The 15,367-nt window shown below is 40.5% G+C and overlaps 1 protein-coding gene across 1 annotated transcript in view; it reads right to left on the minus strand.

Annotated features, from left to right (window-relative positions):
- The window catches only part of MCM8 (minichromosome maintenance 8 homologous recombination repair factor), a 376,705-nt gene that overhangs the window by 220,119 nt on the left and 141,219 nt on the right, over window positions 1-15,367 (minus strand). Inside the window, exon 10 of the mRNA XM_069234156.1 lies at window positions 4,471-4,669. Within this exon, the coding sequence (XP_069090257.1) occupies window positions 4,471-4,669 (199 nt within the window). The remainder of the gene's footprint in view (window positions 1-4,470; window positions 4,670-15,367) is intronic.

A 15,367-nucleotide genomic window follows, 5' to 3' on the forward strand; every position in this document is an offset into this window, starting at 1 on the left:
CATTAGTTACCACAACACACAGAAAAGATACAACTGAGAATAGTGTCTTACATGCTTGAAGTTCCCATCCTAAATCGCTTAAATGAAGTATCCCCTAAAAGGAACTCGTTAGGGCACGTCGTAACTGCAGAATCAAAAGGGGTTTCAAAAAGAACAGCATAACATACTTTAACGTTTCACACAACAAGGTTATTCTCAGAGAATTCTGGTACAGACTAAATGTAAAGTGCAAGACAAAAAAAAACAGGAGGATGTCCTGTTTGGAGACAACTCCAAATAATATAAAACCAGAGAAGGAGTAACTAGACTTATCACCATCTACAATAAGAGGTCACATAAAATAAGTATCATGGAACAATACTGGGGCTTACTGACAGTAGATACCATTATAGGCAATGATGTAGGATGCTTTCCTTCAATCACCTATAAAAAGCACAAATCCATCAACGATATGTTAGTACATAGTCATCTTGAGTCTACCAAAACAGAGACTTGGCTAAATGAGCACAAGGGATTCTACAAATGTGGTTCACATAGGCCTGTAAATTTAGTAGACACTGTAGTCAGTACACACGTCCCACAGGCAAGGGTACAACCATTTCCAAATTCATCACCTTTATTTCTGACTTTGTGGTCTATGCCCTAGAATGTGCCTGAAAACGTACGTATATTGGCAGCATACTACTATTTAAAAAGAGAACTCTTGAGCACATATGTGCGATAAAGAATATTGACCACAACTATCTGGTGCCAAGGCATTTCCAGTATAAAAATAACAGCAATAATGAACACCAACACATCTTTGGCTTAGACAGAATCATGAGAAATGTCAGAAGGGGGGTGTCGGGAGAAACAACTGAGAATATAGCAATCACACTGCATCATAGAGATGAACGCAAAACGTCCCAATGGATTGAACAGTAATGAACAACTATCACTTCACTTTGGCATATGATGTTTAGGTGAGGATTACAACAGTTTCTGTTTTCTGACATAATTTTCTTTTCACTGGAACAATAATGTTGTATTTTATACAAGTAGGATATGTTAAAACTGAATGATGGTTCCTGGATAACCAATTCTTTTTTCAAAATAAGCATGCTGACAATATCTCCATAGACAGAGATTTTCTTGTTCTTCTGTTTTTCAAAATTAGTTTTTCTGCTAATTGTTTTTTAGTATCTGATTTATTATTTGGTTTATGTGTGGTAGAGGTATGGTAAGGATTATGGGATAAAGAGCCTCATTGTGGTATTAAGAATATGTTGGAAAACAGCAAGTCTCGTAGACTGGGTAGATCATATATGCACTGACCAGTGAACTGACTTTAGAATCCACCATAGAAACTATTTTACTTTGGTTTATTTCATTTACTTTGCAATCAGACAAGTCCCAGCATTGAGAATCTAATTTTACTGGATGGATGGACTGCTGTGTACTGTCTTACCTATTTGTACTTTCACTTTTATCTCCTCATACAATTGGACTAACCCCCCTAGATACCACGATGTATAATTTGCAATAGAGGTCAAGATTTATGTAGTGTCCCAGAACAAATTGATATTTTGATTGTATGCACATATAGAGATCAGACTGAATTTTTGATTTACATTATATTCTAATTATCTTCCAGTTGCTTCTCAATGATGAGTTAATCATGCAATCATGAAATGCTTATATTTTTAACAATTAATGAGTCTAGTTAGTTTAAATGTGTTATTATGTTACAATAACCACTGATGAATAATGCTGTAGTATACCTACGGTGTCTATGAATTTTGTGTTTATTCCTATGTGTGTTGGAGCATGTTTTCCTCAACTTGACACCAAAACTTGCGGTTGATGAATGAAAAAAAACATTGTGAAGGTAATCACACACATATCTAATCTATTTAAAGCTGTGAAAATATTTGGTGCAAAGCTAACAAGCTACATAACTCCTTCCTCATCCTTTACTTTACTGTTTTAGGTTCAGAATTAGTCTGAATTCTTCTTTGGGACCTTTGTTATGAATCAGGAAGTATTTGGAGTACATTTATTTTGTCGCTGAGCAGGTGGAACAAGTGTTCTAGGTATGTCCCAAAGAAGATTTTGGTTTTCTATTGCTTTCTTTATTCGAACTGACTGAGGTGGAGTTTTGAAGCATAACTCACAGCCATTTACCATACTATCCAAATGCTTTGCCACACTTAGTGAGAATGTGTGACACTTCTCTTCTTACAAGCTCTACCCAGAAGTGGTGCTTACAAGGAGAAGGAGCAAGTAAGCCACTGTCTTGCTTTATCAGGGCACTTCCCTGATGTTTGATGACTTTCTCTGCCTTTAGACTGATTACTTTGCTGGCACAGTTAGTGTTGTGGCTCCCGGTATTGCCACTAAGGGGGTTTAATCCTCTCATGCCGTTGCTGGTGAAAACATTGTAGTCTGGATCCGTAGTGTGGTAAAAAAAAATTATTTTCTTTGCCTCTGCTTTCCTTTTCTGCATCTCCTTATCAACATGATGTTCAAACAACAAAATTACGAGAGATTCATTAAATCTAGTAGAACTTCAAACTTTAGACCAGTTAGTCCAAAGTGAGAGGACCTCCTGATGGCTAGATCTTGGCAGTATTTATGTGGTGCAAGTCAGTAGACTCCATTGCCATATTTATTATTTTTTTTAGCAACCACTCCTTAATCATTTCTTTAAAGTCCTGCTGTCCGTCCTTGGAAGGCCCTCTTCGAATTTCAATAGTATTTTAAATGGTCTCTGATACCGACCAGGCAATGCTGTACCGGCTGTTCGGGACACTTTTCTGCCCAAGGGCTTATTTTACTTGTCTAAAGGAACTGGTGTAAATGGAGCTGAGGAACATCATTTATGCACAAGCAAGATAATCAAAAGAATCCAGATGAGGATCTCCTTTATCAAAAGCTTGTCTTGCTCTGAAGGTTTGCACTTCTTCATTAACTGTGCGGCTACCACATTGTAGAAGCCGTTTCAAAACAGCCACCTACCAGTCACAAGTGTGGTCTTGGAGGTGTCTTATGCCTTTGACTATGAATGAAATAGAAGTCTGAAGCTGTTCTGGTGAAATATTCTGCTTTCCTGCTCCTCTTGCAAACAAATCCTTAAACGTCACAATTTCATTAATGTGAGTGACTCCTATCAGAGATACTGCTTGAGATTTGAGAAGTAGGAGTTTGAGCTTGTGTCTAAATCAGTAGCATATTTTCAGGAAGGAGAAGGGGTAGGTGTAGTCTTCCTTCTGCACTGTCAGGGATGTTCTTCTTTCAGTGACCTGGAGCATGAGAGCAAACAACTGTAGCTTCCTAAGGTTCTGGAGTTACAGCCCTAGATATTTGACGAACAACAAACGAGCTTGGCTAAGGTAAAGTCCCCCATGGTGGACTTTCAAAATTTAGGTGGAGGTAAAACACTTCTTGGCAGAGATTAAAATGGTCCAAGCAAATGTGTGATTGTAGTAGCTATCAATAACCCTTTAAGAGCCTCACCAACATGACTTGGTGACTCATCTAGCATTTCAACCACTGATGAAAGCCTGTTAGATGGTAATTTGGATACGGATTGTGAAGCTCAACCCAGGTTGATGAAAGGTGTTTTGAAAGTGAATGTTTCTTCGACATATGTGTTAACCTCAGATGACACAAAGTTGAGTGCGTTGATGGTGTATGCCTACCAAGCAGATGTGTGTTTTGATGTCTTCCTTACTTCTGAATGCCTTCTTAGCATTATGTCAATCCCTTATGTCCTACATGTATTGTAACGGGAAGAGGTCCCTGTTATCCCTTGCACAGAAGTCTGTCTTGCTTCTACCCATCATCTGCAATTCAGATTCCCTGGGGGGTGCAGTTATGTTACGCCCTCACCTCAGCATCTATCCCCAATTCAGGAAGCCTAGTTTAAGTCCTGAACACTAGGATTCATTTTATCAACCAAAAAGAGACAGTAGGTCAGTGTGACCACAAATAGTAAGACTTACAGTGTTAACACAGGAACTGGCAGCAACCTCGAAATCACGGAGTGGATACTGAGAACGATGTTAATGTTGGTCCTTTTGCTTCAGTCAGATATTCTCCACTATGCAAGGCACAGGCAGTAAAAGGAAAGCAACATTGTCATACACCTAGCTCAGAGCAGAGAACCTATCACAGACTGCAAACCACAAGGTTGGCAGCATCAGAATGGCTGACCTTAGGAGTAACCTGCTGGAAAAGTACAGTAGATTTCTGGTGCCACTGAAAAGTTGGCTTCAGCACCGTACTCCACTGTTAGCATAGGCCACTTCTAGTGAGAGAACAGTAAGTTGCTCATAGCGCTATTTGACAACATAGAGGCTGAGTAAGGGATTTGGCAAACAGTCAGATCAATGTTTTTAAGAACAAGTAGCAAAAATACATACATTTTATGAAATATTCAGTCTTTGTATCTACTAAAATGAAGCATAAAAGCACTATAAAAAAACATACCTGACAATGAGCTTGAAGAGGTTCTCTTCAGCCTGAATCTCTTGGATCGCATACAGGTCTTTGAGTGAAAACTCCAATGAAGTACCTTGGCTTGCACCATCTTTTGTGTTTTTCCCTTTCTGGCCTTTGCTGTTGCTTACAGAGTTTGCCTCAATGTACAGAAGAAACATGCACTTGTCATTCTTATTTCTGTAACCTCCTGCAAGATAACATAGCTATCAGCATACATTTCAAAAGAAAAATATACACTAACTATATAATAGTCTGAACATGTTAAATCCACCAGTGATCCATAGATACTTCTGAACTGTATTTTCACCCTTTTGACCTCGTTTTAGGGATTGGGCTTTGCCTTGACTGTCATGTTGTTTTTTATGCCTTGCATAAAAACAATGCCAATGGTGGAGAGAAATCTCTCTTAGCCCTCCCTGTCCCTTTGCAAGCCACAACAATGCAGTGCTAAATCAGTGTGTAGATTGTTACGTGTCATGATTGCACAAAAAAGGCTAGGACTGCAGTGACCAATAGCAGCTTGTCAGTTAGTGGCTGAATCCCAGTACATACAAAACCAAACCTGACAGAAGGTAATTTTCAAGTGAAGTGCATTCTTACTCAATTACACATGTTACTGTTTATTGTTGCCTAGTCCTCCTATAATATATATATATATATATATATATATATATATATATATATATATATATATATATATATATATATATATATATGATGTAAGATATATATGTATATACAAATACACACACATATATACATTTATACTTCACTGTGGTGCTTAACACCCTGTAGTTATAGTTAGGTCAAAGCCTCCATTGGAAAGGCAGTTTTTTTTTTGCTCATAAATTTGGCACAACTTGATGAGTCTACACTAAATGTTCAAAAAAAAAAGAATTGTGCCGTTCCGCCAAGCTGGCACCAAGAAAAGGTAGAGAATGGAGTCCCAAAAGAGCGATTTTCCACATTAATTCCTTCTGGAATCTGATACAGAAAAAACAGCTTAACATAAGAGAAAAACACCAAAGTTGCCAAGAAGTTAGAACTTTACTCAGAAAGAATGCTTTTTTTTTTTTTCAGGAGTCATGTTGGACACGAATGGGTTTGGTTAACCCTCAGGAAAAAAAGGTTAGGTACATCTGAATGGTTAGTACCGAAAATGTTTATAAAAAAGGTAATTCTGATTGGAGGAGGGAGCTTTTTCTTCGGTCAGTTACACAGTACAGCTGCAACTACAGCAGGTATTGCGGTACCAAATGATCTGAATAGCCGACTGCAAAACTGAAGACAATATTGTGTCTGCCATTACAGCACTCATGTCTCAGCTCTCAAGTCCAGCAAACATTTTGAAATGGTTGTGTAAGTGGGCAAACCTGTTCTTCAGTCAAAGAAATATTCACTTTTTTCAACATAATGACATGTTGTTAGAAATGATTAATATCTGTCTTACCAACAATTTGTTTCTCTTCAACCAACAAGTGTATTTACAAACGAAGGGCACAGCCATGGGTTTTTCTTTTCTCCTAATTTTGCTAACTTAACAATGGGCTGGTTTGAACAGCGGATTGCATGGGCAGAAGAAAATGAGATATATCAGCAAAAAGTAGTCACTTGGCTCAGGTTTATTGATGACTTATTTCTCATCTGGGATGGAACATAGCTAGAATTCCAGGCATATTTTAAAATAATATATACCAACATAGCAAAATTGAACTTTACATGTGAGATCAGTGGCACAAGAGTGACATTTCTAGACACAGAAATCTATATAAAAGACGGATCAATCCACACAACACTACACAGGAAAACAACGGCAACTAATTCAATACTGCATGCAAACAGCTTCCATCCCCCCAAAACAAAGTGGAATATTCCCTATGGTGAATTCCTTCGAATACAGAGAATCTGCTCGGAACCTCTGGAATGTGATAAACATCTTAAGGCCTCGGAGGAAAGATTCGTAGCCAGACAATACCCAAAAAAGTGCCTAACTCAGGCCAAACAACGCTTGAATCAGGTCTCGAGAATGCAACTAATTAAAAAAACAGGGTCTTCCCCTAAACAGGATGCAGATAAACAGCTGCGGTTCATAACAACATATTCTCAAAGTGCCACAGAAGTTCGTAAAATCTTGGAGAACCATTGGGCCCTATTGCTAATGGATCCTATCGTTGGACAGATCATGGGACAACAACCAAAAATTATATTTAGGAGAGCACCGAACTTAAGTGACAAGCTGACACAAAGTCACTTTAGCTATAAAAAGCAGAATTGGTTACAGAAGTCGGGGTTTTGGAAATACAGTGATTGCAAAGCTTGTAAAATTGGGAAAAATATCAAAGAGTACTTGACTGGTAATGGCGATGTGAGATCGATTCAACAGCACTTGACGTGCAAAAGTCGTTTTACAATATATGTCATTGAATGTCCTTGTGGTCTAAAATATGTAGGGAGTACCACATGTGAGACAAAAAAGCTGATTTTAGAACATATCCGAGCAACGACAAATTTGGACAAATGTTATGCTACAGCTAGACACATGGAACAGAAACATAGTAGCAAATGGGAACTTATGATTTTTTTATGTAATTGAACAAGTACCGAAACAGGAACGAGGGGGAGATAGAGAGAAAAAGCTGCGTCAGCTAGAATCTAGACATGTATTAGATATTCGCTCATTAACCCCTCTTGGACTGAACCAGGATGAAGAGTTATTTGTACACTTATAAGGCAAACCAATAGGCTTAAATGTACTGTAAGGCCACAGCAGTAGTGATAAATATTTGTTAGTTTTGCATACCCTTATGGTTAGGTCTGTTTTATTGATAATCTGATTACGGTATCCAAACGATTTTTGTTAAAGCCTGAATATGGGGAGAAACCACACAATTTAGCGTCTTTATACAGCATAGAGGGGAGTGTATGCCTTAGGGGTTATATAAATAAATGAGAAGTATATAACCCAAAATAGCACAGATGGAATGCACTATGGGGGATAGTGAGATTTGAGTAGGTATTAATAAACAGTTAACATCAAAGGACTTTGTAGTCCAATATTTGTTAAGATATAATCTCTTTATGTATTCATGATAGGAGAGAAAGCATACAATCCATAAATTAAACCCATGACAACAAGGGGAATACATACTCTATTAAATTCAATTGTATAAGCAGCAACACAATAGCTATTTAGCTACGTTAGGAGAAAACAACACATAAACAGAGAATTAAACTATAAGAATTAAAATTCATAAATAAACAAAAGCATCGGAATAAGTATATAGTATTGCGTGTAATTGGTAACAATACCCAGAATTCACTTGAATTGTAAAAAAGCACAAGCAGCGAAATACAGTTTAAATTAATTAAATAGAACAGATGCTTCTTTATAGATGAAAGTTCAACATGTATTGATATGTTAATAGAGAGAACTTTGTCAGTTTTAGGTTTTGTTATGTGGTTTGTCTCGCATATTTAAACATCGAAATGGGCTTGACAGGAAGTACCTGTGAACAAGGTCGGACAGACCGAAACACGTCAGGGAGATTTACAACTGTGGATTGATTTGAGCTCTGCATTAAAAGAAAGAAAACGTACAACTTCTGAGTGCGGTTTATCTTTTTGCAAATCAAAAGGAATCAGAGGAATTGAATACGGGTGTCCAACTGTAAAACCGGCACCACCGTGAAGTGCAAGTGCGCCGGAGCACGCCATTTAGGACAGCATTTTTGACACACACATATATATATATATATATATATATATGGAAAATGTCACTTACCCAGTGTACATCTGTTCGTGGCATGTTCTGCTACAGATTCACATGCTGTGCATACGTCTGCCATCTAGTGTTGGGCTCGGAGTGTTACAAGTTGTTTTTCTTCGAAGAAGTGTTTTCGAGTCACGGGATCGAGTGATTCCTCCTCTTCGGCTCCACTGTGCATGGGCATCGACTCCATGTTAGATTGTTTCCTGCAGAGGGTAAGGTAGGAGTGATAGAGTATAAAGAAAAGAGATGTCCATGCTAATGGAATGGTAAATATAAATATATATATGCATATGTACAAATGTGGTTAACTTAAACGACTACAGGCTTCCGGGGAGGTGGGAGGGTGCATGTGAATCTGCAGCAGAACATGCCACGAACAGATGTTTACTGAGTAAGTGACATTTTTCGTTCGATGGCATGTGTAGCTGCAGATACACATGCTGTGCATAGACTACAAAGCAATTTGTCCTCCCATAAAAGCGGTGGTTAGCCTGTAGGAGTTGAAGGTGTCTTAAATAATGTTCTGAGTACAGCTTGACCTACTGTGACTTGCTGTGTTGCTAAAACATCTACACAATAGTGTTTAGTAAATGTATGTGGTGTTGACCAAGCAGCTGCTTTACATATTTCAGCCATTGGTAGCACCTTTCTTCCTTGTGGAATGTGCTTTAAGAGCAACTAAGAGATGTCTTTTAGCTTTAAGGTAACATGTTTGGATACATCCTACTATCCATCTTGCTAAACCTTGTTTTGAAATGGGGTTACCAGTATGAGGTTTTTGAAAAGCTACAAATAACTGTTTAGTTATCCTGAATGGTTTTGTTCTATCTATGTAGTACATTAGAGCTCTTTAAATGTCTAATGTATGTAGAGCTCTTTCTGCTACAGAATCTGGTGGTGGGAAGATGACTGGTAGTTCCACTGTTTGATTGATTTGAAAAGGTGATACTACTTTAGGAAGAAATTTAGGGTTAGTTCGTAGTACAACATTATGTTTGTGTACTTGTATGAATGGTTCTTCAATAGTGAAAGCTTGAATTTGACTAACTCATCGCAAGGATGTCATTGCGACTAGGAAGACAACTTTCCATGTTAAAAATTGCAATTGGCATGAGTGCATAGGTTCAAATGGTGGGCCCATAAGTTGCGTAAGCACTATGTTTAAATTCCAAGAAGGAACTGGAGGTGTTCTGGGTGGAATGATGCGTTTTAAGCCTTCCATGAAGGCTTTGATAATAGGTACTCTAAATAAAGACGTGCACTGTATATTTTGCAAATATGCAGAAATTGCAGTGAGATGTATTTTTATGGAAGAGAATTCTAAATTTGATGTTTGCAAATGAAGCAAATAACATACAATATCTTGTATTGATGCTGAAAGAGGGTCAATTTGTTTAGACTGACAGTAATATAAAATCTTTTCCATTTGTTGGCATAGCACTGTCAGGTAGTGGGTTTTCTTCCTTGCTTAATTACTTCCTTACATTCAGTTGGTAGTTGTAAATACCCAAATTCTATGATCTCAGGAGCCAAATCGCTAGATTGAGTGTGTTGGGATTTGGGTGCCTGATCTGCCCTTTGTTTAGTGTCAACAGATCTGGTCTGTTTGGGAGTTTGTTGTGTGGTACTACTGATAGGTCTAGTAGCGTTGTGTACCACGGCTGACGTGCCCACGTTGGCGCTATGAGTATCAGATTGAGCGTGTTTTGACCCAATTTGTTGACTAGAAATGGAATGAGCGGGAGAGGGGGAAAAGCATAAGCAAATATCCCTGACCAATTAATCCATAGAGCATTGCCCTTGGATAGGGGATGTGGGTATCTGGATGCAAAGTTTTACCATTTTGCGTTTTTGCTGGTGGCGAACAGATCTATGTCTGGTATTCCCCATTGTTGAAATTTCTGCTAAGAACATCCGCTAGCTGGTTGTGAATCCCTGGAATGTATTGTGCTACCAGGTGAATTTGATTGTGTATTGCCCGTTTCCAAATTTTTTGAGTTAGGAGGGAGAGTTGGGACAAATGTGTCCGTCCTTGTTTGTTTAGGTAATACATGGTGGTCATGTTGTCTGTTGTAATAAGGACATTCTTGTGAATAAGGGGAGGCTGAAAAGCTTTGAGTGCTAGGAAGACAGCTAACAGCCCTAAGTGATTTATGTGTAGCTGGTTGTGTTGTGAATCCCATTGTCCTTGAATGTTGTGATTGTTGAGGTGAGCTCCCCAGCCAATCATCAATGCATCTGTTGTAACTATGGTCTGAGGCACAGGGTCTTGAAACAGCCGCCCTTTGTTTAGATTTGTGGAATTCCACCACTGAAGGGACATGTATGTTTGGCGGTCTATCAACACTAGATCTTGAAGTTGACCCTGTGCTTGTGACCATTGTTGTGCAAGGCACTGTTGCAAGGGTCGCATGTTTAGTCTTGCTATCTAGAACAATTGCAATACATGATGCCATCATACATAATAGTCTCATGACAAATTTGACAGTGTATTGTTGACCAGTCTGTATTTGTGCTAATATATTGTGCAATGCTTGTATTCTCTGGGTATTTGGACTTGCAAGCGCTTTTTGAGTATTTAGTATTGCCTCTAAATACTGTTGTATTTGTGCAGGCTGTAGTTGTGACTTTTGGTAGTTTGAGAACCCTAGTGTGTGCAGGGTTTGTATTACATAATGAGCATGGTTTTGACACTGTGTATGACTGTTTGATTTTATTAGCCAATCGTCTAGATATGGAAAGACATGTATGTGTTGTCTTCTTATGTAGGCTGCGACTACTAGGCACTTTGTGAATACCCTTGGAGCTGTTGTTATTCCAAAGGGTAACTCTTTGAACTGATAGTGCTTTCCTTGAATGACAAACCTGAGATATTTTCTGTGCGCAGGATGGATGGGTATGTGGAAATATGCCTCTTTGAGGTCTAATGTTGCCATGAAATCGTGTTGCTGAAGTAGTGGGATAACATCCTGTAGTGTTACCATATGAAAGTGTTCAGACAGAATGTAAAGATTGAGGGTTCTGAGATCTAATATTGGCCTTAAGGTGCCATCCTTTTTGGGAATGAGGAAATACAGTGAGTAAACTCCCGTTCCCACTTTATTTTGTGGCACGCGTTCTATTGCTTGTTTGAGTAACAGAGATTTGACCTCTTTCTGTAACAGAGTGATATGGTCTGTGGACAGCCTGTGTGGTTTTGGTGGAATGTTTGGTGGAGTTTGTATCAATTCTAGGAAATAGCCATTGCGGATAATTGATAATACCCAGTTGTCTGTGGCAATGTTTAGCCAATTGTTGTGAAATTTTTGCAGTCTTACCCCCACAGGGGAGGTGTGAATTGGAAAGGAATGGTACAAGTTACTGTTTACCTTGTGAGGCTTGTTTTGATGTCTGATATTTCCCCCTGCCTCTGGGGTACTGGTCTCTATAACCTCTGAAACTACCTCTTTGATATTGAGGTTGGTAGGGTGATTTTGGCTGTGATGTGGATGGCTCTGCACTCTGGGGCCTAAATCCACCTCTAAACTGGGGTTTCCAAAAGGATCCTCTGTATTGTGTGGTGTATAGCGCACCCATGGCCTTTGCAGTGTCTGAGTCTTTACGCAATTTTTCAATTGCAGTGTCCACCTCTGGGCCGAAAAGTTGTTTTTGATGGAACAGCATATTCAACACCGCTTGTTGAATTTCAGGTTTGAACCCGGAGGACCTAAGCCACGCGTGCCTCCTGATTGTTACAGCAGTGTTGACGCTCCTGGCAGCTGTGTCTGCTGAGTCTAGGGCAGACCTAATTTGGTTATTGGAGATGGCTTGCCCTTCCTCTATCTGCTGTGCCCTCTTTTGATGTTCCTTGGGGTGATGCTGAATTATATCTTTCAGCTCATTCCAATGTGCCCTATCGTATCTAGCCAACAACGCCTGTGAGTTGGCTATTCTCCATTGGTTAGCTGCCTGGGATGCCGCTCTCTTCCCTGCAGCATCAAATTTTCTACTGTCTTTGTCTGGTGGGGGTGCATCACCTGACGAGATTGCCCTCTTCCTAGCAGCGCTTACTACTACTGAGTCTGGAGGGAGTTGCTGAGTTATATACACTGGATCAGAGGGAGGTGGCTTGTATTTCTTCTCTACCCTGGGAGTTATTATTCTCGCTTTGACAGGCTCGCTACAAATTTGATCAGCATGTTTTAGCATGCCTGGGAGCATAGGGAGCGACTGGTATGTTGTGTGTGTGGAGGAGAGTGTATTAAATAAAAAATTGTCTTCCAACTGTTCAGTGTGCATGGTGACACTATGGTATGCTGCAGCCCTAGCTAGTACTTGACTGTACCCTGTACTATCTTCAGGTGGTGAAGGCTTTGAGTGATAGCAGTCTGGGTCGTTATCGGGAATGGGATCTGGATCATAAGGATCCCATGGATCCATACTGTTGTGCTGTGAATCAAATGAATGTGATGGTGACTGCATAGGTGTAGGGCTGGTAGGAGGAGGGATATGTGGAAAGTGAGGAGGAGACTGAGAAGGAGAAAACTGAGGAGGTGGCGGTCTCTCCTTTTTCTTGGCACTTTAGCTGGAGGCTGTGCAGTATCCAATTCCTCCTGAAAGGCTAATTTCCTCTTTGGTTTTGGAGGAGGTTTAGTTAAAATTCTGCCAGTTTGTTTGTGGATATGAATCCTGGCTTGCCTTTCATCCATTTGTTCTATGATAGTCTGCATTTGTGAGTTCTCCTTTTGAAAGTCCATGCTCCTCAGTGTAAGCCAGCTTTTTCGGCTCCGAAACTGGCTTTTTCGGGATCGATAAAGATGGAGTCGAAGATAGTCTTGGTTCCGAAAAAGATTTTCGATATTTCGACTCGGAAGAGCTGTGTTTGCTCGGTTCGGAAACGAAGCTTCGACTCGAGTCTGATGGCTTCGGAGGAGTGGCCTTTTTCGGTGCCGAACTTGTGGGTTGGTCACCGAAGGTCTTTTTACGGGTCGAGCCATGGCCTTCAGGAAGTGGCGTCCCCAAGGCCTTATGTTTCGGCTTGGATGGGACAGGGACAGGCGTACTCACATGCTGTCCTGTCGTGACCGGTCTGTCCTCCTCGGATTCCTGCTCGGAGTCGGATCCTCGAACAGAGACAGCGGTCTGCATGAGCTCTTCCTCTTTGACGGCGAGATGCTCGGTGCTTTTGGATGCCATCTCGAGTCTCCAAGCTCTTCTGTCTCGAAGAGTTTTCTTGGACCGGAAGGATCTACAGGCCTCGGATTTTCTTCCCGATGGTCTGGGGAAAGGCAGAGATTACAGATGAGATGTTGGTCCGTATAAGGGAATTTAGCGTGGCACCGAGGACAGAATCGGAATGGAGTCCGGTTCATGAGGCTTCCACGTGGTCGGCCCGACGAGGCCTGAGTTGGGCGCAGGCGCCCCGAAGGGCGAGTAAAAATGTTTGATTCGACAGTACCGAAGTGTTGATAGAAGGTGTAACATGATTGAAACAATACCGATGAGAAATAAAGAGTTTTAAAGCTTTTCTGAATCGAACTATCGGAGCAAAAGGAACCACGTCCGAACCCGATGGCGGAAAGAAAACAATCTAACATGGAGTCGATCCCCATGCGCAATGGAGCCGAAGAGGAGGAGTCACTCGATCTCATGACTCGAAAACACCTCTTCGAAAAAAAACAACTTGTAACACTCCGAGCCCAACACTAGATGGCGGACGTAGGCACAGCATGTGTATCTGCAGCTACACATGCCATATATATATATATACATATATATATAAATAAATAACACAGCGGCAGTTGCCACTGTGTAACACTATGAAGTTATAGTTAGGTCAGAGTTCTCAATAACCTTGGGCACTGTTTGACGGATCTTTACGAAACTTCCGAAAAAACAAAAAGACATCACCTACCACCGCTTCCTCCTGGAAAGTTTCAGGGTGATCTGTCAAGCAGGGGCTGAGAAAAAGAACGACCCAAAATGCATTTTCCCCATGTAATCGCTGAAAGGCATGTTAGACATTATACAACAAATGGCTGAACAGAATTACAACAAATTTGGAAGCTACATCTTTACTCAAAAGGCGTGATTTTTGTGATTTGTTTAAAATCTGTTCAGTGAAATTAAGGTTAAAAAAATAGATATATATGGTCAATTGGTCTTGCTGGAGTCCAGTGTAACTGCAAACTAAAAAAAACAGAGTGTTCTGATTGGCTAAGAGGCCATCTCGGTACCAGAATGGCCCCACAGTACCAAGGTTTGACTGGCTGGTCGCAACACTGAGAGACATGTTGAGTCCACCATTACAGGACGCAGGGACTCAGTCCCCGTGTCCTGAAAACAAACAAATGGTGTAAGGGGGCAGGGTAGAGGTACCCTCAGCTCCTGGCCTTTTTGGGGGTCACAGAGGGACTTCCACTGGGGTCAAATAACAAAACAAACAAAAATAAAATTCAGCTAGCCAGTCACGTGCTTCTCTCACAGGATCCACCACCAAGGTCGCACGGGAATCAGTGAGGTTCACATGTACCCTCACAGGATTACCACAGGTGTACCTTGGAAGTACTGCAGGACTGAACAAATGTCCCTTTGCGTAAACCAACGGGGTTGGTCCCCTGCCATGCACAACATAAGTGGCAGGGGAAACAGCACAGTTGGCTGGGGGTAGGCCACCTGCAGGAGGTTTGGGCCAAGCCCAGTCTCCTGGCCCTGTGTCCACCTCCCTACTGTGCACAGCCAAAAGCTGTGTTCAGTGACTGAGTTGGGTAAATATGATCAAAAAATCCAATTCAATTTTGCAGTGTTTGGCGTTGGTTCCATCCGTTGTAAACATGGAAATGGAACTTAGATGTGGACTCGACCAGTCCCAAACTTCTAATCAAATGGTTCTTCTAAACGCATCCAACAATGAAATACTACAATCGGAATAAATATAAGATGACGTAATTATGTAATTTTTGCTGTGGTAGATCATCATAAAAGAACTAGAGCAATTTCTTATTCCATCGTAACAGAGAGAACAGGGAGGTTGGATAGTAGGTTATATATTAGAGCGAAAGCTATGCTAGATAGGTGTCAAATCATCTTACTCGATGATCTATGCTGGCCTACAGGAATGGATCACCATCTGTAGAT

Source organism: Pleurodeles waltl, chromosome 5 (genome assembly GCF_031143425.1).
Source record: "Pleurodeles waltl isolate 20211129_DDA chromosome 5, aPleWal1.hap1.20221129, whole genome shotgun sequence".
Lineage (NCBI taxonomy): Eukaryota > Metazoa > Chordata > Amphibia > Caudata > Salamandridae > Pleurodeles > Pleurodeles waltl.